The sequence below is a fragment of the Sesamum indicum genome, linkage group LG15, assembly GCF_000512975.1.
Source record: "Sesamum indicum cultivar Zhongzhi No. 13 linkage group LG15, S_indicum_v1.0, whole genome shotgun sequence".
NCBI lineage: Eukaryota > Viridiplantae > Streptophyta > Magnoliopsida > Lamiales > Pedaliaceae > Sesamum > Sesamum indicum.
In genome coordinates this window covers 5,840,617-5,867,407 of record NC_026159.1, presented here as the reverse complement: position 1 = coordinate 5,867,407, position 26,791 = coordinate 5,840,617, and the positions used below count along the sequence as shown (strand labels likewise).

Sequence of the window (26,791 nt, the reverse complement as noted above, 5' to 3'; positions counted from 1 at the left end):
CCGTCCCCCTCCCCCTCCTCCTCACACGCCCAGCTCCACCCTGCCCTTGCCCGTCGTCGCCTCCTCATCCTCCCTCCCCGACAGCTCTCTCTCTCTCCTCTCTATATTATATATCGACTATCTATATAAATAGGTTTATTATAAAAATACATACATATATATACATTCAAATTTAATTATATATAATATATTATTTTTATCTTTATTTACTTAAATTTAAACTGTTTATTTAAAATAAATAAAATTTACACTATTGATTTATTAATTAAATTTAAACTTTAAATTGATCAAGATTCAAGATTACTAAATAAGGACACAAATATCATTTTTAATTTTAAATTAAAAAATAAAAAATAGAAAAAAGTGCGTTTTTAGGAGGTATTTTGCTCTATTTTTAATAACACAAAATGGTAGAATACTATTTTTTTTTTCCTTACAAAGGGTAAATTACTCATTTCCCCTAACCTAACCTAGGGGTAAATTGCATTTAACCTCTTTATCATGTGCAACTAGCTAAAAAGAAATTATGAGCCATCCACCAAGTTTGGAGTTATTAAAGAAATAGTAAAGGTTCCCCAGCCCAGAAGATAAAAGATATAAATTATGTTCATATCTAAATGAAATAGCACAAACCATTCTTTCCCAGGTATATAAGATGGCCCATCACAAATAGCACAACCCCTACCTTTGAGGTTCCTAATATGGAATCCGGTCGAACGGAACTAAATGCCTGAACAAGGTTACAAAAGAGAGAGAATTAACTACTTCGGACTTCAAAATCAAGCAAGAGAACGATTGTCACACAAACATCAAAGTCTCACAATTCACCAATACGGTCCAAGTGATTCCAGCACACATCCAGTATTGTTTGGATAGTTAACATACCAATGGTGTAGTTCAGATGAGGACTTGTTCACTTACCAGAGCAGAAAATAGAAATTAACAATCTTTTTCATGACTATCCGGAGATGATCCGTTTTAAATATGTAATACAACTGATTTCAAGTTATCAAGGAGCTGGTCCTGTCACGGCGTAAATTATGTCGAGAAGGTTATTAATCTCATCATCCAGATACTCTCTCCGTTGTGGTGCAACAAAGTGGCCTTCTCTGTCCAGTAACATTTTCTTTGCCTCCAAGTCCTCCCTTATGAATCCAAGATCAACTGTCATAATTTCTGGCATAGCAGGATTTTGGGGTACATCTCTTGGCGCCAGAATGGGTACATCTCTAGGAGCCACAGCGGGTACATCTCTAGGTGCCACACGTGGTACATCTCTAGACGCCACACGGGATACATCTCTAGACGCCACATGGGGTACATCTCTAAGAGCCAAAGGTGGTGTTGGTCGACTTCTCGATTTATCACTGTTAAGAAAAGAAAATAAGAAGGAAAATATCAATCACCTTGGGAGCATCAGTCCCTCTTCTAAACAGGGTACTAGGGCAAGGAAAAGGCTGTCGGATCAGGTTATGACTTGAGCTTTATAGAAAGAAGGAAGGCCGAACATGCAAGCCCAATGACATAATTTTCCATATCCCTTCTTTCTCCAACAGTTAAAACTTTACATAAGCTGGTCATTAGTCATTTTAAAAACAACAATAGTACTTAGTACTTTTGTAGTGAGCAGTTATTGAGCCATGGAATTCAGTAAAAGACCATTTTTACACAATAACAATGAATGATCAAACCAAATTCAGATTAGAGACATGTTGTCAAGAATATAAGCTTAATACATCAAATTAGCGCAAATCACAGACGTGATGTTCGTGTAGGCTTAATTGACAACAGCTAGCTGTAAGGTAGAGCAATCTTATTTATTCTAGCATAGTGAGGCTGCCCCTAGAAAATAGAGAAAGCCCAGAAGAATGTTTTTCAAAGAGTATATCCGACTTACGCAGTAGCATTCTCCAAGTATTTGACAGCTCGTCTCATTGCATGATAGGCCATTTTCTTCACCTGTTTCATAGGAGCAGTTAGATTAACCTTTTCTTTGCTACAAGAAACAAAGTTTTATTGACTATTCTGTACAATAGTAAAGAGAACCAGAGGAAAAATTATAGATGTTCATTCACATTTGGCATTAAACTTTTCAAGAATCTTGTAACTTTTATTGGTGGAGGTCACTTTATTAATTGAAAAGTCATTAATTGTGCAAAAGATTGTATCAGTAAATGATAAGGTGGTAAGTTTGTACAGGAGAACATAGACAAATGCCAGGATACGGACCTGTAACTTGTCCTCCTTAGATCTATGATTGTACGGAAGCGACCTGTATTCCCTTGATAGACGGATGCACTCTCCAACACTTTCAGGAGAAACAAAGTTAACAGCAACACTTGTACACGACTACAAAAGAAAACACATGAAAATTAGTTGTGCAGTTAGGATTGAGGAGAGTTTTCCAGTGACCACAGCTTTAATATAGCAGATTCAGTTTAATTTCTATTGTTGTTTATGAAGTATTATATGACTAGGATGTTCAGCTTTGCTGGCATAACCTTTCTCACTATGAAAATTTATAAAGTTCTAACTTCTAATAAAAATGAAGGAACCAAGTATTTTGTTACAAAACTTAATAACGCAAGGATGCTAGTATGTCGTTCATAGTTCATCAAGGCAATGTACATGGCTTGCATGGCTTCAAAACAATGTTTGGCTATTTCATCTCTTGAACCAGTTTTTGGATACCATTACTTTTACCAAAGGACCCATCTCCAACACATGGACATGGATTTCAGGGGAACCAAATACAAAGTAACAAGTTCCTATCAGGAATGATTTATAATCCTACCAACATTATAAGCCACATACCAAACATTATTCCACAAGTAGTGAAAATGCTCTACCAAATCCTCTAAACTCCCTCTTAAGTTGGAGCATATACCAATCATGAACTCGTCATACATAATTTTAAACTGCTTTGTTCGTAAAGCTTTAGTGAAAATCTTCTCTCTGCTCTGTGAAGGGAGTAAATGGAGTACCATTGTTTTTTAATCTCATAACAGCCTCACAAACGAAATGAAAATCAAATTCAATATGTTACTTCCTCGCATGGAAAACTGGGTTATTGGCAATATAGATGCAGTACATGGGTAAAGGATCATCATATGTGCAACAAAGTTATCCCAACAAATTTCTTAACCACAGTATTTCACTTCTAGAGTGCGCACAAGGACTTGTATTCAGCTTATCCACTCGATCTAGCAATTGTAGTTTGTTTCTTGCTGTGGCAAGTCACAATGTTCCTCCCAATGTAGGTGTAATTTGCAGTAGGCTTCCTGTCATCCTTGGATCTAGCAAAGTCAGCATCATAATAAGCTTCCGTCTTGATATACCCATGTCCTAACAACCCTTATTAGGAGTTGTGTATTAAAGAATCCAAGAGCAGCTTTCTAATGATCGTGCCTTGTCCATGAATGACTAATTAGGCCAACTGCAGAGGTGACATCAAGCCTAGTTCTAGTTAAATAGAACCACTTTCTTACAAGTCACCTACTGCCTTGTCCTCCAAATAATTAACATCATTACTCCAAAAATCAGAACTAAAATCAATGGAGTGTCGCCAGGTTTACTGATAGTTTCCTAAAGGAGACCACTGACATTTTCTCTGAGTAGAGAAATCCCATATTTGATCAATTTCAATAGCAAGAATTACCTTGGCCTTCCAAGTTCCTTAGTGACAAAATGCTTTTGCAAGTATACCGTGCTATCTTCTTTACCTCGAATATCACTACAGAGATTATCATCAACATATACTATGAGAAAAAATCATAATTGTTTGCCCATTTGTACAAACACTAATAATCTACCAGACATCAATGTGAAAGCCAAAGTTACAAATAGTGAAACTAACGTATCAAATGATCTTGGATTTCATTTGAGACCATAAATTGCTTTCTTCAATGTGCACAACTTTTAGTGATTCTCCCCTAACCAACATAGCCTAGTTGTTGCTAACCACCATGCAAGAGGTAATAATAAAACCATTCTTCATGTACCACCATGCACCACCAGGTATCTATTGCTTTGTGGTTCTTTTTTTCTCTCCTTGGTTTTTATCATGTTATGTCTTTCATGGTGTCAAATTCCCATCTTTATTTCTAGAATAATTTAAATGTTTCTTCACCGTCTACATTTACCATGATTCAATAACAATCTTCTCAGTACTCAAAGTGTGTTTGACCTACAGCTAAAATTGAGGGTCCGATTCAATACCTAATCATCACATGCCCTACACCATCGCTTATTTCTACCTCGCATCACCAACCTTTTTGGCACTGTTTTCCTTGCCATTTTCTATTTGATTTAGGCAGCATAAAATTGTGATTAATTTACACCTTAATTGTGCTCCCATCTACCATGTTACCAAATCATTTTGAGAGATTGTGAACGTATGTACAAATTCTGAAAGAAAATAAGTGCAAGCACAAGATTTCGAGAACTATGTCCAAGTTGCTCAAGATCAGTATCACTAAGATTGTTTTGTAGAGTTATAATAAAAGACCACCAAAGAATTATATATGATACGGAACACAATGTTGACGCAAGCTCCATATTCTCAGATACTATTTATTGTGACTTAGCGGACTGGGGTGGGAACTAGATGACCTAAATTACTTTAACAGTAGATGATCTCGTTTCTCCACCAAAATTAATGCAGGAGATGATCTCACCCCTGTTCCCATACATAAATTCATAGTGCACTTCGACTCAATTTTTCCAATGAGATATTAAATGACAAAATAGGAAGCTAAAGCTATCAGAGGCCATAAAACAACCCTATTATCCTGGAATGTATATAGCAAACTACCAATAGGCCCGACCTAAACGAGACAATCCCCACAAATATTTCCATCATAGTGTGAAAATAAAATTAAAATAAGGTACCTGTACCCGCAATTTACTTAAATATATAGTTCATATTCAATCAAAACTAGGAAAATATATTAATTCACCTAGTTTTAGGTAATCCTTGTATAACAAAAAATCTCATGACATGAGCAAATTCTTCTTATTTAATTTTCAGGGATGAAGTAACTCAACTCAAAGATACATAATGCCTATAAAAAATGAGATCATGGACTACTTGATTTGCAAGAATCAAACATTGAATGTGTGGACAAACAAACCTTCAGGTTTCTAATTTGATAAGGGCAGCCAGCAGGTACGAAAACAGCATCTCCTAACTTCTGAACAAAGGTCCATGGTTCAATTCCTGTAGAGCAACAATGTGAGCCTAAATCATATCCAACATTTGATGCATATTTCATATCATAAAGGAAAGAAACATACTAACCATATTCCTCTATCAGGCTCCTTTTATGTTCCTCTGTTAAGTAAAATGCTTTATCATGAATGGGGTGAACCAACTGTGCACAAAGAGAAGAAAGAAATAAACGTCACATTGGGATTGTTTGATATTAGGTGAAAAAGAATTGCCAGATTTTGAAGAGTGTAAAACAATGTTAAACTTTATCTACGATAAAAGATCACAGCAAAGGTGCAACTAATTCTACTAGCACCAGTAAACAGATAAGCAGACTACTATATGAGAAAATAAGCCGCCCAAGATAAATAGTTGAAACCATAAAGCACTTGTGTAATAGATTGACTGCAACGAAACAAAAAGCCAAGATAGATAACGGAACTTGGTCGGACATCATATTTCTTTTCATAATTCTTTAAGTAAGGGCTCAATTACTTGCTGCAGACGGGAGTCAATATGCCTGAATTCCCCATAGTGCTCCCTGAGATAGTCCTCCAGTTTAGGAACATCTTGCCTCCTAAAAATATCCCATACTGCACCACTTTCTGGGTCCTCAAACTCTTGTATCCTGTTTCTCACGATTGAAGGATTATACCTTCTCTTTCCTTTATCTTTTAGCATTTCACCTTGTTGACTTTTCAAGGCCTGTTCCATCATTGAAAGCCGTTCAGCACTAACACAAATTGCTGCAGTATGCATCAAGACGTTGACCTGAAAAAGACATCATTAAATAGGAAAAGTAAGAACAATAGAAGCAATAACCCTGAAAAATCACTGTAATCACTAGTTTGTATGTTCTTGGTTCTCAAACCATTTCATTTGGAAAAGATAGGTGATCTATAGACTCTTCATTTTTGGATTAATAACAAGTGAGCAAGCTAAGGAATGGAAGAAAGAGCAAGAAATTCGAACACACTTGCTGTGGGTACAATGGTGTCTCAAACAATGCTACAAACATTTATTGGATTCAGCAAGCTCTAAGGCTTTAAATAAGTAACAGAAGCATTAAAACTTATGATTGCAGTTGGATCCAAATTGACTAGAAGCTAAAACTTTTGATGCTTGTCTTGCACCGATACAATATTTTCAGAGTATGACGGAATGAGATAAACGGAACCTTATATTTGCAAAATGTCACACCAAATTAAATAATATTACCTGATAAGGCATAAAAAAGCTCCTTTCCCCTCTTGAGGTTAATTTTTACAGAGAGTTGTAGTTCAGAATTCAGGTGCAAAATTCAAGGTAAAGCTAAAAATGTTTATCTATAAATACAATAGTAGTTATTAATGGACTCAACTTTGGAGAAGATGTTAATTTTGAAAGCAGTGGGGCTAATTACATATATTTTCCATTATCATCTAGATCACTCGGTCATATAATAGCCAAAATGAATCCACCCCTCAAGCTTGCTCGATTTCAAGTTCACCTGTCCTAGAACTCAAACCAAAGAAAAAGACATCGTCCAACAAAAAGAGAATGAATATGAGAGACTCATGGGAAAAAGTATGAGTCTAGAGTAAATTATTCAAAACAATATACTATCTGATTACAAGGTAAGATCCGGCCAAGTAACAGTACCAAGAGGTGTACTAATGAGACTATTAATAAATGGACGAGACATAAACATACGGAAATTATAACAGGGGGAATAAAACTTCCATTGAAGATTATAATGGGTAAATTTATTCTGTAGAATCATAATCTATATTTCTCATTTAGTTCTAAGGTTCGTTTAAAATTTAGATTTTCTACAATTTTTGCTTACATACTTGAAAGTTCATTTATTTACTACAATAGTATCAGGAATTATGAGCTGAGTCTAAACAGAATTAGCTTATCTTTACTGAAGAAAATACAAGTCCCATATGAAAGAGACCTTTGAATATATGAAAATAATGGGACCTTCACTATCCGTTAGATTTGCAGTAGTTTCCCAGATTTTAAAGAGCTTTGGGCTGCTTTTCAATTATGTGAAGCCAACCATATTCTCATGTGATACTTGAGGAGTCTAGGTCTGATGCCCATGCGTCTTCGCACTAATTATATTCACTCTTTGCAGCAACTTTGATAATTCTAAACTCTTTATTTAGCTGGTACAAAACCAATCGTCCTACTTGATAAACAACTAACACTGCTTTTCTGACTCTATCGTTCTGCTTACATTGCATAGCTACAATTTTACAAGTTTTGTTGAGACGTTTAGATTAGGTAGTTTAGTATAGCCAAGTTATATTGGCACCAAAAAGCTGTTCTCATGTCTCAACTCAGAACTGTTTGCAAGCCCTAGAATTTTACTATAGCCCGAAAGGTTGGCCAATAAAGTAAGACGCAAACAGAGGGAAATCGACAACATTAATACAAAGTTTTACATACAAATCCTAGTAAAATAGGAACCAAATACTAGTTTTATCATGCCTCAGAAGACATCTTTTGTTCTGTCATACAACTCTGGCAGACTTTAGAAACTATAGAGGTTCACGCCTACTCAATTGACTTCTTCAAGCAATACAATTGTCAGTTATAATGGGAAACTTTTAAAACTCTCTTTCTTCCACCTCCTAAGGGATCCTATTAACTATTATTCTTAGCTGAATCTCAATTCTTAAGCACGTTTTGCATTCTAAAATGTGTAAAAGTCAACAACCAAGATTAAGAAAAAACACAAATGTTATTTTCCAAAATAACCAAAATGAAGCAAATACCAAAGTAGTCCAGTGATCTCTGCTCAATAAGGCAGTTATAGATAATCAATTTAAGTGTTTTGGCATTATGATTTTTTAGATGGCAGCATAAACTATAAAAGCACTACACTTTTAATATCTAATTTTGTCACTTTAATTTGTCCATTCTCTTCGTCCACTGTTTCATTTATAAAAAATTTAAAGAAAGATGATGAATTATCAACACAATTCTAAAATAGGATGATAGTGTAGTGAGACAATTTTCGTTAGCAAAAGACTCTAAGAAAATTGAAATTTCTTTGTCCATGAACAACATTGCGTATAAATTCAAATTCAGTCAAGAACACAAGTGTGTTGCTAGCTGAAAATACATTACAATTTCAATGTAAGCCTAATGTTACAGAGGGTATTTTATTCAAAGGATACTGGACCAAAAAAGAAAAAGAAAGCAAAAATGATAGCTAAGGCTTGTACTCCTTCTGTACCAGAAAACACATGAAAGAAAAATGACAACTACGGCTAGTTTTAGAAAATAAATTGCAGTGCAGCAAATGAGGCATTATTTGAGAGTGTTCTGATATAGCACAATTAGCAACTTGGATGGAAGAAATTAGTAATGAATAAATTGTCGTCTTCCCAAAGTCACAGTGGTTAACAACTTGACAATCAGCATCTTCCTAAGGTATACTACTGGCCGCCAAAGTACATCATAGATTGCTGAAGCAAGCATGAAGTAGGAGTGCCTATTGTAATTTTTGGAACGTCAATATCGATTTCCCAATACTAGTTAAGAGTGTACTCAATAGATATAGATAACCTTGACCCTAGTAAGAGAGTGAACACATTATCCATCTCTTTGGGGCATGTACTGCTCATTATGATCCAAGCATTTACCTTTCTCCCATTCAAGTTAATAAGACAAAAGATATATGAATAGAAAAATGTACCGTATCTGACAGAGCGTATTGAAGCATGGTAACAGAACCAAATCCAAACTTGTGGTCAGCTCCATAACTGATGCACATCTTTGGCCCCAAGTCTGGCTTCAGTGATACCTCTGGTAACTTGGTAGACATATTGAGATAACCAGCATGAGGGAGTGTGTAATGCCTGAAGGGCAAGCATCTAAAGAACTCCCGACAATGGCGGGGTAATCGTTCTTCGAATGATTCAGCTGGAGGCCAGTCCTCCAACTTCAAAATTTTGAGCTGGCCTTCACTGTCAAAGAGGCCGTCAGAATATCCTTTAAAGAACTGATGCATGTTGATTGTTTCCTGCAGGTCACAGAGCCAAAAGCAACTCTTTACACCAATACCCCATGCAAAGTAATACTTAACATGGCTGATAAACATGGTAAACCAATTATATGTCAGTATCCATTTTCATTCAGCCGCAATGAAGCACCATAGCTAACCTATAAAAAGGAATTTGTTACTGGTTGATAACAGTCACATGGAATTTTTAGCATCTTCATGTATATGCTTTCTCTCATCCACATTCTTGAATGAGAGCATTTGACCCAACAAACCTCTAACATCTTGCAGGTTTTGCCCAGCATGAAGAAATATGTCAGAGAGATGATGAAAATTAGCGAGTATGTCTATTGTTCTTCTCTTGAGAGGTTACTTGCGTTATTTGTTTTCTCAAGTGTATGACCAACATTCAACCTTTAAAAAGCACACCAAGAGAATACCAGCAATCGTTCAGTCGTCGTGTACACACTAAATTTACATATAACCCCCAGTCACAATCCTCCGACTAAACAATCTTTGCTGCTTATAGAGTACTTTGATAGAAAAAACCACAAGAATAACACTGAAGCAAAAGTTTATCCAGAACCGAAAATCAGTAATAAGTCATATTGACTAACTTGAACACTGCTATACTAGAAAAACAAGAATTTAGCAGACAAACACATAAAAGTTAACAAATATATTCTTGAGACTACACATAATTAATTACTTGAAACAAAAGCATAAATCATGATCTACAAATAATTACAAGAAATAAGGCCATAATTGGGAACCAAAGCAAAAGCATCTGGATTATATTAGAAAATTAATTTGTAGATAATCTAACAAATAAAAGGATGAAATTTCAGAAAGAAGTCTTTTCATCATATAATTAGAAGCCCGGATAAGAATTTTGTAGCTCTCGTAATGCATTAAAATACAGTCGAGGACTTGAGGAGTTGACTTACCTCGCACCAGTTTAAGCAATTTCGCACCTGGAACTCAAGAATATGCAAGTGGTTAGTCTTTCTAGACTTGCGGCAAGCACGCCACATAACCAAAGGTTCCCAGCTCAACCCAGCTGTTCCACTTAGCACATTGCGGATTATTACAGGCTCACCTTTATATAGATGCCACTGGAAATGTTTTACGCCCAGTTTTCCAATATTCACAGCAGAAGGACAATATAAGAAATTATCATTACTATCTTCTCGAGAAGCTGCTTCACATAACTTTGCGCTCTCCATTTCACTCCCTTGATATGATCGCAAGCATGAGCATGCTCCTTCAGAAGCTTCAGGAGAATCAGTGATGCTGCACATTTCAGCTATTGATTCTGCTTTCTTTAGCAGTTCTGAAACCCACTTATCAGGATATATGGACTTCAACTCCAGATTCCCGTGATCACAGCCCCCCATACTTTCAGGTGGACAAACTATAATTATAAAATTTCCAATCACGTCGTGCACCTGATAATGTGTACTTCCCGGGAGAAAGCCACCCCTAATCTCTCGGCAGCAAGTTACACAAAGCTTGTACGAACACTTTAGACAGCTTCTGTGGACATCAAATATAGAAGTCTTGCACTTATCGCTGCACAAGACAAGTTCTAGTTCAACATTTTGCATGGTAGAACAAAGATTTATCAGGAGAACGCATTGGTGTAGGGTCCCTACCATTGCACTTGATCATTGGGGCTAAAGTTCGCTCTGGGAATCTGTAAACCTGTAACTGATAAACCTGTCCAAATAAAAGCAGATTATCATTAATCAAAAGTTGAAACTACAGCTGCAAGGTCTCCGATGTTCCAGAGTGTCTTAATCAAGTAATTTCGTACATAAGTACGCTAGTTCAGATTGTTTCAGTTATGTCTCATTGAGCCCAAGGAAACATAAATCACCATAAATTACTCTCTAGTATTACATGCACTTTGATGAAACTTGTAACATTAGAAAACCTTTGTATTAATTCTGTATTCTGTTGTTTAAACATTCAACAAATATTTTTTGCAGGACGGTGGGCACCTGGCAGTCATGATGGATAGTAGCAGAGGTGGTAGGATGGTTATAGCATACATGAAACATGTGGTAATGTAAGTAGAAATGAGATCTTCACACCAAGATCAAATCATTTGCCTTGAATTGATGTGAAATATATTCATACATGAAATACTTTCTGGTTACCTAGATAATGGACTTCTTAAGTCACAGAAACATTTATCATAATTGTCTATTACATGGAAAAAAGGAACCACCAAGAAAATTAAATCCATTTGTTTTCAAATAATTATTGCATTAGTCACAGGCTTTGCTACATGCTCTTAGTGACAAGCATTATGCTCTTCATAATAGGAGAAAAAGACTGTATTATTCCAAATTCTTAAAATGAGCTAGAAAAGTTACAGGAATTTTCCAAATATAAACACTAAGAGAAAAGGTTGGAATACTTTTTCCCTACCATCAGCAATCACACACAGCAAAATCTTAGTATAGATGATGCTTTTCAGCAATTAAAATTGAAAATATCTTATAGTATCTATGGTAATTAGTAGCATAAACCAAGGCAGACCTAGACCAAGACTCACCAACATTAATTACATATGCATTTTCAGATAAAAAGTTGTGATCTGAACTTTTTAGGTCTGTCAGCTCTTCCCCCAGTTTGAAACTAATGTTATTAAACAAAGTTGCACTAAACCATCCAAGGGAATAGAGTGCCAGAAAAGTACTCTCCCAGGCCCTTTGCCTTTCTTCCATCTCCATTCCAATATACTATTCCAAACATTTTAAACTTTCTCCTATTTCTGTTTCCCAATCTCAACCAATTACCCCTATTCTTCTATACGAGTTTGCAAGCTGTTAACAATGACCTTTTTGGAAGTTTTTGCTCACAGTATTATCAGCACGAATTTTATTCTTGCACTACTGCAAACAGAAAGAGGTATAGATTTAGATTCCGTTGCGATAGACTTTCCAAAATGACACATTTCATTCCTTGCAGGAATCCTATGGATGCTTCATACACTGTTAATCTCTTTGAACATTTGTTTTGCAATCCTCAGTCTATAACATCACATTGATAGTGCTAAATTTGTTAGCCGCTTCTGAAAATTTATGGAAGACGATGGTGACTAGTCCAAAATTTATGTTCTCTTTATCATCTTCAAAGAAATGATCAAACAGGAATGATCAATAGGAGTTAATTTAAGTTGATTCAGGACTTAGTTACAAGCTACAAGAAAAGGAACCCTCAACCCTATGGCACCACAAGCTGAATTTGCTTTGAATTACCCCATTAATGCAACAAATGATGGTCCTTGTGAAGTTTTATGTTTGCCCAATATCCTAATAGTCATGGAGTTGGTGTATATTCCACTCAACAACAAGTATAGTGGCCAAATCTGACAACGAGGAGACCCATATTAAGGCAGTTCACGATCAGATTCAGAAAGATGCTTGCATAAAAAAGTGACAAATTGCATATGAAGTTGAATACTTGCATTGGCTATTTCCACATATAATTATTAACACTGGGGATGAAACTAAACTTCATATAGCATAACTGCGAAAATAAATGATGGTAATTATCTCATTTATATTTATTTTGGTAAATCATTGACGAATTTGAACTTCTCATGGTTCCTAATCATGCACTATTTAGCAGGTTTTGATATGATAGTGACAGGTTTTAGGCGTGAAGATTTCATCTTTGAATGATAACCATTTGATCGCGGGGCCAAGAAATTTGAGCTGTTGGAACGAGGGCTGGGATTTGGGGCCAACTAACGCGGATGACATTGTTCTTGCAGGACGCACATCAGCCAAGGAAGGTGTGTTTTTTCCGACTGAACAAAGGGACACAATTGTGTGCACGGCCTTAATGCAACCAATCTAACAAACCACAGTGATTCTGGCAAATTGGTTGGGGAACGTTAGCCAGCAATCACTGAAGGCACTCTTTAGCTTAGGGATCACATTAGGTGGCATTTCTTGTTATTTTGTGTTATTTCCAGTCATGATAATTAGGTAATGGCGTAGGGTTATAACATTGTTTAAAACTAGTGTGCTCTCTGCTTGATTTGGCAATGAGAATTAGTTTGTTTTTCCTCTAAAATTCCCATCCCAGTTCTAGCTTGGTAATATCTATTTTCTGATACTCTCATTTGATCAAGTACTTTATACTGTGACATCAGAGCCACCGTTCCTTAGCCTTAATGATGGCAGATGGAATGAGGTCTAAGGAGTTATAGGGATACCAGAGAAGCAAGAGATTTGAGCTGTAATTACAAGTTTCTTAACAGCCTAACTGTAAAATATAACTTTGCAATTCTTTCCATAGATGAGCTACTTAACGGGCTTCATGGTACAAGCTATTTCTCAAAAAATATAAATAAGACCAACTTTGAAACTTATCAGGGATATTTTGAGTTTTTGGTGATGCCTTTTTGCTTGCGCAATATACTATCTACATTCCAATCAGGTATTTGCAATGTACTTAAGAAAGTTCATCCTGGTGTTCTTTGATAACATCCCAATATATAACAAGTCTTGGCTGGAACATCTTCAGCATCTGAAACTACTTGGGGCATACTTAGATAAAATCAGCTATATGCTAAAAAGAACAAGTGTTTATTTTGGAAGTCCGTCATTGAGTACTTAGGACATGTGATTTCCCCACAAGATCCAGAGAAGATTTAGGGTATACAGTCTTGGCCTATAGTGTGGCTCTTAGAGGAATTTTGGGGTTGACAAGAAAATTCATAAAGTATTATGGCTTGATCAGCAAGCCCTTGAGATTGAAGAAGATGGCTCTCATTGGACCGCTCAAGCTACTAAAGCATTTGAGAGCTCAAGAGAGCCATAATTACAACCCCCGTGTTGGCATTACCAGACTTCACCCGACTTCACCCCACTTTTTATTATTGAGACTAATGCATGTGATAAGGGTGGTGCAGTACTAATGTGCAAGGTAGTAGACCAATAGATTTATTGAGCACGACTTTGGGAGTTAAGAAGCACAGGTTGTCAGTCTATGAGAAAGAATTCTGGCTGTTATATTAGCAGCCAGCAAGTGGAAGCAATACACCCAAGGTCAACATTTCATTATTAACACTGATTACTAATGTTAGAAACACATCATAGAACAGAAGGTTGAAACCTTACTGCAAGAAAAGTGGATTCTAAAGGGGCTTGATTATGAAATCCAATGCAAAAGGGGGTACAAGAATAGAGTAGTTGATGTTCTACTAAGGAAAGAACAAACAGAAACAAATTGTGAAAGCTACTTGACGGACGCTGAAATCCAAGAGATCATTCAAGCTACAATATTGCAACTCACTACATTTCCAGAGCGTACTTTTTGCAACAGAATCTTGAAGAGAGGAAATCGGATATGTGTGCATCAGAATGGAAGCGTAAGGAGTCAGATCATACAGACACTGCATGATTCATCACTTAGAAGCCATTCAGGGATACAGGGTCTTATCAAAGCGGAGGCACTTTTCAATTGGACAGGCTTGAAGAAGGAAGTGATGGAGTAGATGAGCGGTTAGACACATGTCAGCGATCCAAGCATGAGAATAATCCCTATCTAGGATTGTTTTAGCCTCTTCCATTGCCTGATCATATATCAATATGGTCCCAGTGAGGGTTTTCCAAATTCAAAGAACAAGAACTGTATTCTGGTGGAAAAATGTTGCAGCTCCACATCTACTGAATGAATGGGAAGGATTTGAAGAAGCTCAAACCACTTGGGAGGAGTACTATCAGATCTGCAACCAGTTTCCAAAGTTTGAGCTGGATCCTCGAGGACAAGGATTTAAAAAAAAGATGGAGGGATGTCAAATTGAAACTTTGAATCACGGCTATTCGATTGCTTAGGAAGGGGCAAGCAAATTGAGCCGTTAGATCAAGGGCTGGAATTTGGGGAGAACAACATCATTTTGCAGTATATGTGTTAGTCAGGGAAGGAAGGCATTACTTATTCACACAACAACATTTTTTGCCACTGAACAAAGGAACACAACTACACGTACAGCCATGGTGCAACCAATCTAACAGACCACATTGATTCTGGCAAATTGGATCAGAACTTTACCAGCAACCACCGAAGTACTCTTCAGCTTAGGGACCAACTCAGGTGACATTTTCTTTGTTATTTTGTTCTATTTTAAATCATGATAATTAGTTAACGGTGTAGGGTTACAGCAATGTTTAAACATTATGTTTCTTCCTGATCTGGTAATGAGTTTTCTTTGTTTTTCCTCTTAAATCCCATCCTAGCTTGGCAACATCTCTGTTTCCTCAACACCTTTGAGCAAGCACATTACATACAGTTTTCTAGGGTTTTTGCATTTATCCGTGGTTTTGGAGTCTCACAGAAGATAACTATTGGAGAAAGCTCCTCCCCATTACTTCACTCCCACTCCTAGGTTTACTAGATTTGGATATTTCTTCAAGAACTACTCCATTGAAATTTCTTTTCTTACTTCAATATGTTGCAGTACCTTCTGTGTTATAGACCTTTGATTCCTTTTAATACATGGTACAGTTAGAATTACGAAGATTTTACTTTCGGATATGCTATGTATAGCTGTCCCTGAGTCTACAGGATACATCCAATAATTGGGATTGGCATTACTTCACACCCGAACTTCATGCATAAGAAGATTTTATATATTGAAACCAACAATACTTGGCTAGCTTTAGCTAATTTTATCATCCCATTCTAAGGCGTCAGATTTCCTATCTTTAAAATCATCCAGAATATAAGGGATCTCAAAGTAATCTAGCAAACAAAGAGATAATCCACATGATGAACTTTAAAACACTCAAATAAGAATATATGTTACCTTGAATTCTAGCCTCCTCCTCCCTTTCCATGTTTTGTTCAGCAACAAATTGCTTCAGATAAGGAAGAATTGCTCTAACAATGTGTCTTGAGTGCTGAACCTTGTCTTTGGTGCAAAGTTTGACGTCTGGGATCAAGTCCTAACATGCAAGCACCAGGAAATCAATTATATAACCTATATTACAAAACGAAATAAAATCCAGGGAGGAACCTAAATACAAACTTTATTAGCCGCATTAGACTGCAAGCATGCTGCACAGTTGCAAATATCACGACAAACAGGGCATGCTTCTGCACAATCTATCTCCTCCATCGTTGGATACCTGTATACAACACAGAAACAATTACTAAAAATTACAGAAGAAAAAGGTAGAGTATAAGTATAAATATCTCCACATAGGCAACAGTTTAAGAGAACCATGGGGATCCTTTGCTTCAAGGATGTTTGAGCAAAAATCTTTTATAAATAGGTACAATTATTACCCCAACAGGCAGGCCATTGCAGCCACCTACCACAGAGAACAAAAAATGTAAAATTGCTTATATCCACAACAACACAAATATTAAAGAAATGCCACCACCTTCTATTATTAACAAAATGTGCACTCACTTTCCCAGACTGCCTATTACCTTTACATTCCAGTCTCGCAAAACCAGGAGCAGTTTGCAACTGTAACTTAACATAAAAGATGTATACATGTGTGCATGCATATCTATGTGTGTGTGTGTGTATAATCTAGATGTCCATAGTAATACTAATATGAGCAATAAAAGATAAAAAGAACAGATGTAAATGAAGTGATGGACATTCGTCACATAATTTTAAGTACCAATGTGTGTATTAGCGCATACTTACTATAATAGTGTCCAAAAGCAATTACAAAGACAGTCTCAGTAACACATTTCATCCTCAATCTAAGATAAATTATGATACGAGGAACTCAAGAATAAGATAAGCTTTCCAAATGTACACTGTTGTGCATTGCAGGAAAAGATTTACAGGATAACATCTCCATATCTTATACATATCATATTTTTCTGACAATGAACAGCACAATGTGATCATGCTGGAAAAGCTTGTCCAATTGTCCAAGCAGAAAGCAAGAGTAGCTAAAATTTTCATGACTATAAGGAGGTAAGCCAAACAAAGAATCTCCAAGCAAACAATGTTAGTAGCATGACCGACAAGTAAAACAGTGGAATGTAAGACGTCTTCAGCAACAAAATTCTCACCATCTGGTGATGCAAGGAATGCAATAATTCTTCTGGTTGCACTTGGTGCATCGAACAACTCTTTCTTTATCTCTCCTATGGCACTGATGACAATTATTTGAGTCACTCCTTTTCTTCTGTCAAACCAAAAGATAAAAGCATATTAGCATAGGAACCCATGGTTCTGACTTCTGGATATCTTAATCTATGAAATCCGTAAGGTAGTGAGTTATATGAGATCTCCAGTTGCAGATCTAACAATTGTAAGGGCCTTAACTCTCACTGTTGCAGTAGGTCACTGTTTCTGATATCAATGCTATTAAAATATAAAAGAAATAGCATCTGAGATGTTTATTTCCCAGAATTACACATTTGTGCTGTTTCCTATCAAAATATGGCTTCTTTCTTTGGTCATAGATATCTAATTTCAGATCTGTTGATTAAGTTAAGATAAGTTTGTTTACACATAAATCAATCCTTCTTAACAGAATAAACAATCTTTTAGAAGCACCATCATATAAACCCAATAAAGCAAACTTTTTGATTTCCATGTCAGAGATAAGAATCAAATTCATCAAAGTCATCATGAGAACATACACTAACTAGTCCAGCAACATCTTTTAAATTAAAATTTACATCATAGCATCCCATATTAGAAAATAATAGATACCGACATACTTTGAATATCGGGGGGAAAAGAAAGAAAATGAAATGATACGGAGTAGAAAAGGGAAAGCTAATAAAAGATAATTTTTTAGATGTAAGAATTGGGCAACTTATCGATTCTGGATTCAAATTTTCGACCTAGGATTCGGAGTAGAATAGATAAATTGAACATATTGGTATTTGTTACAACGGAAATTGTCCACAAAAATGCATGACATCTACAATTATGCGTGTTGAAAGATATGGGTAAATTCGTCATAAAAGTTTTGGATCTAATGATATAACCAATACTTCGAAGAAAATTCATCATTTTTTGTTTATAAATCCATTATTCTAGGAGACCTCCCTCAAATGGCACAATAAATTTACCTTCGCCTTGGACCCCTTCATCAGCATATTTCCAACTGCAGCTTTATTTTCATTTCCATGAGGTTTGAGCCGCTTCTTCATTTCCAGTCCCCAACCTTCTTTGTCTGTATAAATTCTAGTTTTCAAGGAGTTGCTTTTTAAATGACAGCTCCCGGAGACAAGAAACATTATAACAAATTTGAATTCTAGGAGAGACCAAATAAAGACATCTTGCAAGCATAAAAGGAACCTTATGCTAATTATTGCAATCTAATGCTGATTAATGCAATCTTATTCTGATTTTGAAGAACAGTGTAATTTATTTTTCTCTTCTTAGCAACAAAAAAAGGCTTAATTGCCTTCAGATAAGCTTCACCCCAGGAACTAAAAATACACTTACCAGGGCTGGAGAACAACAGCATAAACAATATTTTGATTTAAATGTTGGCATATGACAACTTAATCTACCTACAAACTGATTCACTAACTCCCAGATTCAGTTCCCCATGAACTGTTAATTCAATATTAAAACCATACATGTGAATCCTAAATTTGAACATGTACGCTGCTTTTCTCTTCTCTAACATCTACAACAAAGAAATGGGAGAGTAAGGTTCCAAATCTACAAGAGCATGCGGCTACTTGTGCAATAACATAAAGACTAACAGGGATAACAACCAAATTAGACCCACAAAGAATACACTTTAGGTTTGAAAAGATAGACTATTCCGCAGCAAAATGGATCACATTGTAGCATATACAAGCACAGGTTTAGGAACATCAACAACTGACTCACAATTAAAACACGTAAGTATTTTTTGGCAGTTATTGGCTTTTTCATAAGAACTTATCAGTTTCAGTTAAATTTTTAATTATTATTTCATTTTTTAAATACAATTAAGAACATAGAGAATGGATCAAACATAAATACTATTACTTTGACAAAGCATATCATTAAAGAAAACTTACCGGAAAGAGGAACTATGTAATAAGATTAAATCAGGTCCGCGAAAACCAATCTGCAAAGTCAAGATGAGAAACAATTGACTCTTTAGTCCAGAATGGAAGCTGCGATGCAATTTATGGAATACATGAAGAAAAGGATGAAAATTAACACAGAGAGAATGGAGACTCTGATCAAATTTACAGGGAAATCCAACAAGAAATGGAGGGGGAAAACATATACATTATTTCAAAACTAAATTAAGCAAACTTACCCTAAATCAGATAAAGGATCTCATCTAATTTCGAACCAAAAATCAAATAAAAGCCTCTGATCTGAGAAAATGACATTCAGAAAATATAGAAAAGTGAAAGAGGAATACAGAGATGGAGAGATGGCGTGAGGAAAAAATGAATTAGGGCAGCAAAGTGAGCGCTATATTTTGGTGTTGGATACTCCGCCAATGAAATTAATAACGCCAGCATTCAATGTATCTGTACCTAATAAATTGCGCACTATCCAGAGCACTTACCAACTCATTTTTGCACTTGCATTGTTTAACCTATGGTACCTGACGACAGAATTTGGTTGGTGAGATATTATTAAACCTATTAAAGAGTTTGGAAGCGCATTACTGTCATTGGTTATAATAAAGAACGATTTATATAGGTTTCACAGCCTCAAAACAATATTATCTCCAGAATGTGTCCACATAATTATCCCCGATAAATTAGTTCTATGAACCAGACAAGTCCAGACCAATGCAAAATCATAGGACATTAGGTACATTACATTTTTCTTAATGTTTCGATGATAATGTATTCAGCTATATCCTCATCCAGACGATAGTTCAGGCTAGTATTAAGTAGTGAACCAGTGGAAAATCATTATAACATTAGTTTGTTCAGCAGACTAGACCATTCTTGTTCAACACACCAGGCCAATGCATCAACTAAGTGATTCAAGTTAGCCAATTCAGTTAGCCTGTCTAAAAATTAAATGGGTTCTAATTTATTTTATCCAACACCGGTGATGGCCTGCTGAAGACAGCAAGCATTTGGGCTTTGGGCCAAACCCACTATGATGTCATCTCTCCCTTTCCAAAAAATTATCAAATCCCTGAGAACCTTAGGGCTAAACGTCAACCATATATTTTGGGACTCAAACACTTCCCACTTTCAATGTGGGATGGGCAACTTCCCAACTTTTCCTATTTACCAATTACCAAATCAACGATTTACACTACCTTATGTAGCTCACTTTAGCTCTTAATTTCTCATTCATCTAAAACTGATTTTCAAAGTAAAATACATAAAAACGCATCTAGCCATATACATTTTAAGCCAAAAGGTCAGCATAAATATTAAATGGGACTCATTGATCAAAGTTCTGTCAAAACCATACAAAACAAACAAATGGGACATTATTACAACAAAAATCTTATAACAAATCATTTACTTAATGTTTTGATATAATATATTCAAATAATATGGCACTGCACACTGTAAGCAGAATACCCAATTTACTAGTCAAGATATAAAACTCAACTCAAATATGGTCGTAGCCTTAATGTGAAATTCAAATTTCAAAGCAAAAATAAACAACTTTTGGTTTGTAACCGTAGATTACTAGTCAACTTATTTTTCTTTAATCCGTGGAACCTTATCTTTCAATAGATGAACACTTCGTTTATATTTTTAAGAGGAAAGATACAGTTCTTATGATGTTCAAACATACCAAGAGTAAGATTCCCATTTTTCCTTCTAGTGACATTATTTTCCTCTAGGAAAAATAGAGAAGAGTTCATTAGAAAAGATTCAATGATATAGGTCATGGAGAACTCTCTTTATTCGAGAACTATGTGATTATTGCAAGAAGATAGAGAGAATCTCAGCATAATTAATCATTGCGCCCGTAGCGAAGTCTCGATTTGATCCTATTAAGAATGTGGTTGTGCCAGTTAATGATATGGATGTTCAATTGCTATTAGAAAAGGGGTAAGATCTTGCATTCAACAATCTATTACCAATTATTTTATCTGTTCTAAGCTCTCTACTCAATATCGGGCATTCACTACAAACATAGACTGGGTTGAGATTTCTAGAGTCATGCAAAGTGCCCTACAAGATCCTAACTGGAAAGCAACTGTTCTACAAGGTAGAAAAGCACTAAAAGGAAATTGTATGTCGGAAACTATTGACCTTTCCCTAAGGAAAGAATATTTTTAGGGGAAAATTGATGTTTACAGTAAAATATAAGTCGAGTAGGCCAATGAAGAGGTACACAGTTAGATTGGTTGCACAGGGAGTTTACTCACACTCTTGGCTTAGATTATGATAAGACGTTTAATCCAGTTGCTAAGTTAAACTCCAAAGAATTATACTATCTCTTGCGTGAATCTCAACTAGAAACTACAGCAAATGAATACGAAAATGCTTTTCAGAACCGGAAGTTGGATAAAGAGATTTACATGAGAATTTTACCATGTTTCAAAAGCAATGCGAAAGAAAGCAAGGTCTGTAAATTAAGAAACTACCTTCATGACTTGAAACAATCTCCAAAAACCTGGTTTAAGAGGCTATCATCAGAGACAAGATAATCATATTTTATTTACTGCGAATATAAAAAGAACAATTCTGACTGTCTATATCGACGCCATCATAATAATTAATGATAGCGATCATAGGCTAGAAACCTCAAGAAGCATCTAAGAACAAAGATTGGATCATAAGATTGGGTAGTCTTAGGTACTTCCCAGGCATGGAATTGCGAAAAGCAAACAAAGTATCTTTGTTTCTCAAAAGAAGTATACACTTGATTTCCTAAAAGAAATTAGAAAGTTCAGATGTAAACCAACCAGAATCCCATTCGAGTTAAACTGGAAAAAAAAAGAAATTGATAAAGATAATCCAGTGGACAAAGGTAGCTGTCAAAGGTTGGTTGAAAAACTCATTATCTCTTACTAGATCAGATATTGTTTTCGATAGAGTGTTGTCCGTCAGTCATGCACTCTCCCACACAATGGGATCTAGATGCAATGAATCACATCCTCAAGTACCTAAAAGAATCCCTGGATAAAGGATGTATATTTTGCAAATGAGGATAGGAGAATTAAAGTGCTGATTGGCTAGGTGCAAGCAACCGGTTACTATACAAAAGTATGGGGTAACCCAAAATGGAAGAGTAAGAAAAACAACTTGTTGAGGTAGCCTGAAGCAGTGTCGAAGCAGAACTTAGAGCTCTTGCTCAAGGAGTTTCTGAGGTAGTTTGATGAACAGATTAATAAACTTAAAAGTTCCTTGGTCTAGTCCTATGAAGCTCTACGGTAATAGTAAATTGGCTATTAATATTGCTCATAATTCAGTTCATCATGATAAAAAAAAACATGTTTAGCTGATCGTCACTTCATCAAAGAGAAGATTGAATAAGCCTTGATCATTTATCTATCCTATGTGCCACTAAAGCTCCAGGAAGCAAACCTTTCGACTAAAGCTATGCCTAAACCATGAGATCTTGACAAGCAAGATGGGAGTGATTGATGTTTATTCACCAACATGGTAGAAGTGTCAAAAAATCAAATGTGATCCCGAATTCCATACGATCACTGTACTTGCATATATTCTGTTTTATTTTGTATGATCTAGATTATCTTTTTTCCTTCTATATATTATGTTACTAGCTAGGGCATCTTCTGTTTTACAAGTATATATATGTCTATATCACTTTGTTACAAATGAAGTTCGAGTGAGAATTTTTCATTCCTCAAATTCTTTCTTATTTCAAGATTAACTCTTATCTCTATTAAAACAGCCAGTGTCCAACGAATATCATAAAGAACCAAACAGTATAAATTTCTATTAGAACTTTTTAAAAATGAAAGATGGCATATTCATTGACAAGTTAGTTCAAACTGTATTTACTTACCAATGTATTGTGACCATGATGTTCATTGGCCGTAGACATGCAAACCACCAAAATTACAGATTCAAGCGACTTTTTTGGCTATTGAAATCTCAACTATTTTATGTCATGGCACACAAGGTATCTTCCCAGTTAGTATCATGTCCTCTTTTTTCTATATCCTTCGGGATAATTACAGTTCGTATTCATATACTTAGCCACTAATTCATTTTTGTTCATTTCATGTGTCACCTATTTTAGTACCTAATCTTAACATTATTTGACAATTTTCATCTTGAAGTTAGCTTGGGCATCAAATTTGACAGTAAGTGGTCACAGAAAAGGCACCTCACACCTGATCACTTGGGAGGGAAGGTAACTGTTTGTTCCAGTCAGAGTTGAGCTCTAATGGCATATGCATCAATTTTCCATCAGTTCTACAAATTTGTTCAACAGCCTCAAAGAGAGAAAGTAGCCTCGGAACAGACAGACAATAAAAGACTAATTGCTTAATTAATTCACCTGAAATTGCAAGAAAAAGGTTCAGTGCTTTTCCCAATAATACGGAAAGTTTTCACGGGAAACTCAAAGACACATTTACAATGTGATTATTCCATTTGACTATCACTTGAATTGTTCTAGAATTTTATAGATGCATTTGACAAGCTTGTACTCATTTTCTAGAAGAATTTTAACCTTTAGCCATCTGTCAGACCCCTGGCTACTTTCCCACAGTTCGTCTCTAATTTTGTTGAACAAATATGGGCCAAAATTATGGAAAGGGTGGGAAATTGGTATATATGGCAACGTAGGTCAATTCTTGTAGGAATGAGCAACTGTCTTCCCACTCAAAAATGCTCACATGCCTTTCCCATGACCGCTTACCGTCATTTAATGCCCGAACTAACAACAAGACGCAAATTGTGAAATAACGTTAAAATCAGGGACTAAAATCGTGAGTAAAGCATTTTAGGGACCCAAAGCGAATTAGTGGTGGGTATAGGGACGAATACTGTAGTTATCCCATATCCTTCTTCTCAGTTTTAGCCATGGGCGAATGAGTTCCATATGTTACTCATAATCTTTTCATCTCGGCTATCTCAACTGCTTGCAAACATAACAATTTTCAGATTTTTTTTTTACATGTAGCAAGATGCCAATGAGCTTATCACAGAACTGATAGCTCCACCGGTCTTAGAAGATTTTGATATTAGATAGCAGGAGAGCCAGGCTGAAATCAAAGTATACCATTCTCTCATCCAAGTCATGACGAATATTGCTAAATATTTCAGAGGTGAGCTGACACAAAGCATGCTCTAACTAATATTTCAATCTAAATTTCTAAACCAAAGTTCTACTTTGAGATCTTTTTACATGTTCAGAGTAAAGAATTATATATCTAGAGAACTTATCTGATGTCTAACCATGAACCATATATTGACCTCAACTTCATAGAAGAGTTTGTAGAGAAAACATAAGTCATGGTCTGTCATTCACAATATATTTTCATGCATGGTTTTGCACAACGCAAGTGTTTCTATATGTAAGTTTGCTTTTAGGTGTAATTTGATTAATGGAAGCACCTTTCAACCATTGGCACTTAACATAGCACATAATAGGTTATTCGCAAAAACCCAAACCAAATACTTACCTCATTCTTATAATACATCAATGGCCAACTTTTCATCATGTCCCATGTTCCTTTAAAGAACGAGAACTAGAATTATAGTTGAATACACAAAACAATGAATAAATTGAAACACAACTCTTTGGATGAGTCATTCCTCATCAAGAATTGTGACCTAAATTCACTTCTTCAAATGTGAATTTTTCTAACATATCATTGCAATTTCATGTCCCTTCAACCAAATAAGATAATCTAAATATATCAAAGTTCAAAACCTGTGAGGAGGTGTCAACTCCAAAAAACAAAGACTCATATTCATCCAACCTATTATCATTATCCCACTTCACAAGTAATTTTAGTATTTTATAAGCAGACAAATAAAAAGTCATCCATGCCTAGACTATTAACAAGGCGATTCAGTTCTATCCTTCCTGACATTCATTTTAAACCAAATAAGACGATCAATGCAAATCAACCAGAATAAGCATGATGAAAGCTTGCTAACCTTACTTCATAGAAATGTGAACACCATGAGTATCTTCTAGTACCAAACTGACATAACTTTTTACTAGAACCATCGTGCTAAAGTGGTAACTGGGTCATTTAGTTAGCTGCATAAAGGAAACAAGTATAAATTAATGCAAACTAATTCAGAAAAAGAAACCAAAAAACTTGAACTGGCACGGATTATACCAGAAAATGTACTTGTGCATCAAAAAAACATTTATACCCTTGAAATCCTGTCACTATCAAATAGGTACTCTCCTAGAAGAGCAATACCAAGCAAATTTGTTTCATATTATAAATGTTTGAATAATAATATCTTCTTAATCCCATAATAATAAAAAGTTGAATTGAAGTAGCTCTAAGTACACCAATCATGTATGTTTGTCTTGGCACTTTTTTTTTTTTTTTTTTTCAGTTTCTGCTCAAAAAGAGGTAAATTTGCATTTTATCCATACAAATGCAGAACACAAATATAAGCATGAAATTCAGGTAAGCAGCCTAGTCTAGAATATGAATTAAAACCCATCTAGGCTCGAATCTTTTTTACCTATATCTTGTCTACTTGCAGGATCGAAACATCAACGAGGCCACTATACATATCAGTAAACACCTCAAGACGATCTTGGAGTACAAGACCACATCATATATTTTGCTCATATACATTGAGCATGAAATGTTTATAGCATGAACATTCTACATCACTCAAAACTTTTGACTAAAGCTGTCGTAATCTGAGCCTCTCTCCTTTGGTGATTTTCATTGCCACCAAGAGAAAGTTATTCCACATTTAAGAAGCTGAGACCTTCTTCCCATCCTCGATAAAGAAAATTGCACTCTCTGGGACATCTGGCCATGTGTCCGTGATGAACTCCACTATGTCATAGGCAATGTCTCTTTGGACATCAAATTGCTCCTTCTCGGTGGGTCCCTTAACAACAGAAGCTCCAGTAGCAAACTTTTTAGCAAGCTTCTTTGTTGCATCATTTAGTTTAATCCCGAAAAGGTCTAGTCCTTTCACAGTGGTTATACATTTCCGCTTGTTACGAGTGACCTTTTCGATGATAACTTGCTGCTTCTCCTTTTTCTTAATCTTGCCACCTGGGAGACGTTTGACTTCTCCCTTGGGCTGAAATTGATCAGATACCTTATCAGCATCCCCCCAACAGCCTCTTTGAGAAGATCCGGATAAAGATGGGGAGCGTTCTGGATGAACCAGGGTTTGCATTTCTCGAAATCGGGACCGAATTCGCAGTAGAGAACTTGCACGGGTTGGGGTTTCTCCGCCATTACAGATGAAGTCGCACACAGTGGGTGCTTGTGAGCTGTGTAACGAAGTTTTCCAGGGCCCTGACGACGGCGTTTCGGTGGGTGTGGAATAAAGGGTATGTATGTATTGGCATTTGGCACTTGGCAGTACAAAAGCAGACAAGTTTCTAATTCTACTTAAAGCTTAATCACTTATTGCAATCAGGTAATGCTATCGTGCGCGGTGGGCACAACCTCCGCTAGCAGCCACCGGCCACCGCTTCTGACCTGTCGGCTCATTACTATATT

At 35.9% G+C, this 26,791-nt stretch overlaps 1 protein-coding gene and 1 pseudogene across 13 annotated transcripts; both read right to left on the bottom strand.

The window, feature by feature from the left end:
• On the bottom strand, positions 936-25,921 carry LOC105178010 (lysine-specific demethylase JMJ25-like). 13 transcript variants are annotated; one of them, XM_011101337.2, is made up of 17 exons: positions 25,785-25,921; positions 25,236-25,341; positions 21,740-21,768; positions 19,230-19,279; positions 18,282-18,429; positions 17,268-17,383; positions 16,258-16,357; positions 16,036-16,174; positions 10,862-10,925; positions 10,154-10,778; positions 8,901-9,227; positions 5,705-5,980; positions 5,300-5,372; positions 5,133-5,218; positions 2,230-2,349; positions 1,898-1,959; positions 936-1,367 (listed from the first exon to the last, which is right to left on the bottom strand). In XM_011101337.2, exons 3-17 carry the CDS (start codon positions 21,743-21,745, stop codon positions 1,010-1,012), a joined length of 2,550 nt encoding a protein of 849 aa, XP_011099639.1. In that variant the 5' UTR covers positions 21,746-21,768; positions 25,236-25,341; positions 25,785-25,921; the 3' UTR covers positions 936-1,009. The 13 variants fall into 13 exon arrangements, with proteins under 13 accessions (XP_011099639.1, XP_011099640.1, XP_011099641.1 ...); XM_011101338.2 differs by having other exon boundaries at positions 18,282-18,414; XM_011101339.2 differs by having other exon boundaries at positions 18,282-18,396.
• LOC105178011 lies at positions 25,728-26,678 on the bottom strand (annotated as a pseudogene).

Coding starts and splice junctions, on each gene's coding strand:
- LOC105178010 (XM_011101337.2), bottom strand. Junction 5,981..8,900: donor AATACGCTCTGTCAGATACG/GTACATTTTTCT, acceptor TGTCTTTTTCAG/GTCAACGTCTTGATGCATAC. Junction 2,350..5,132: donor ATCAAATTAGAAACCTGAAG/GTTTGTTTGTCC, acceptor TTTCTTTTGTAG/TCGTGTACAAGTGTTGCTGT.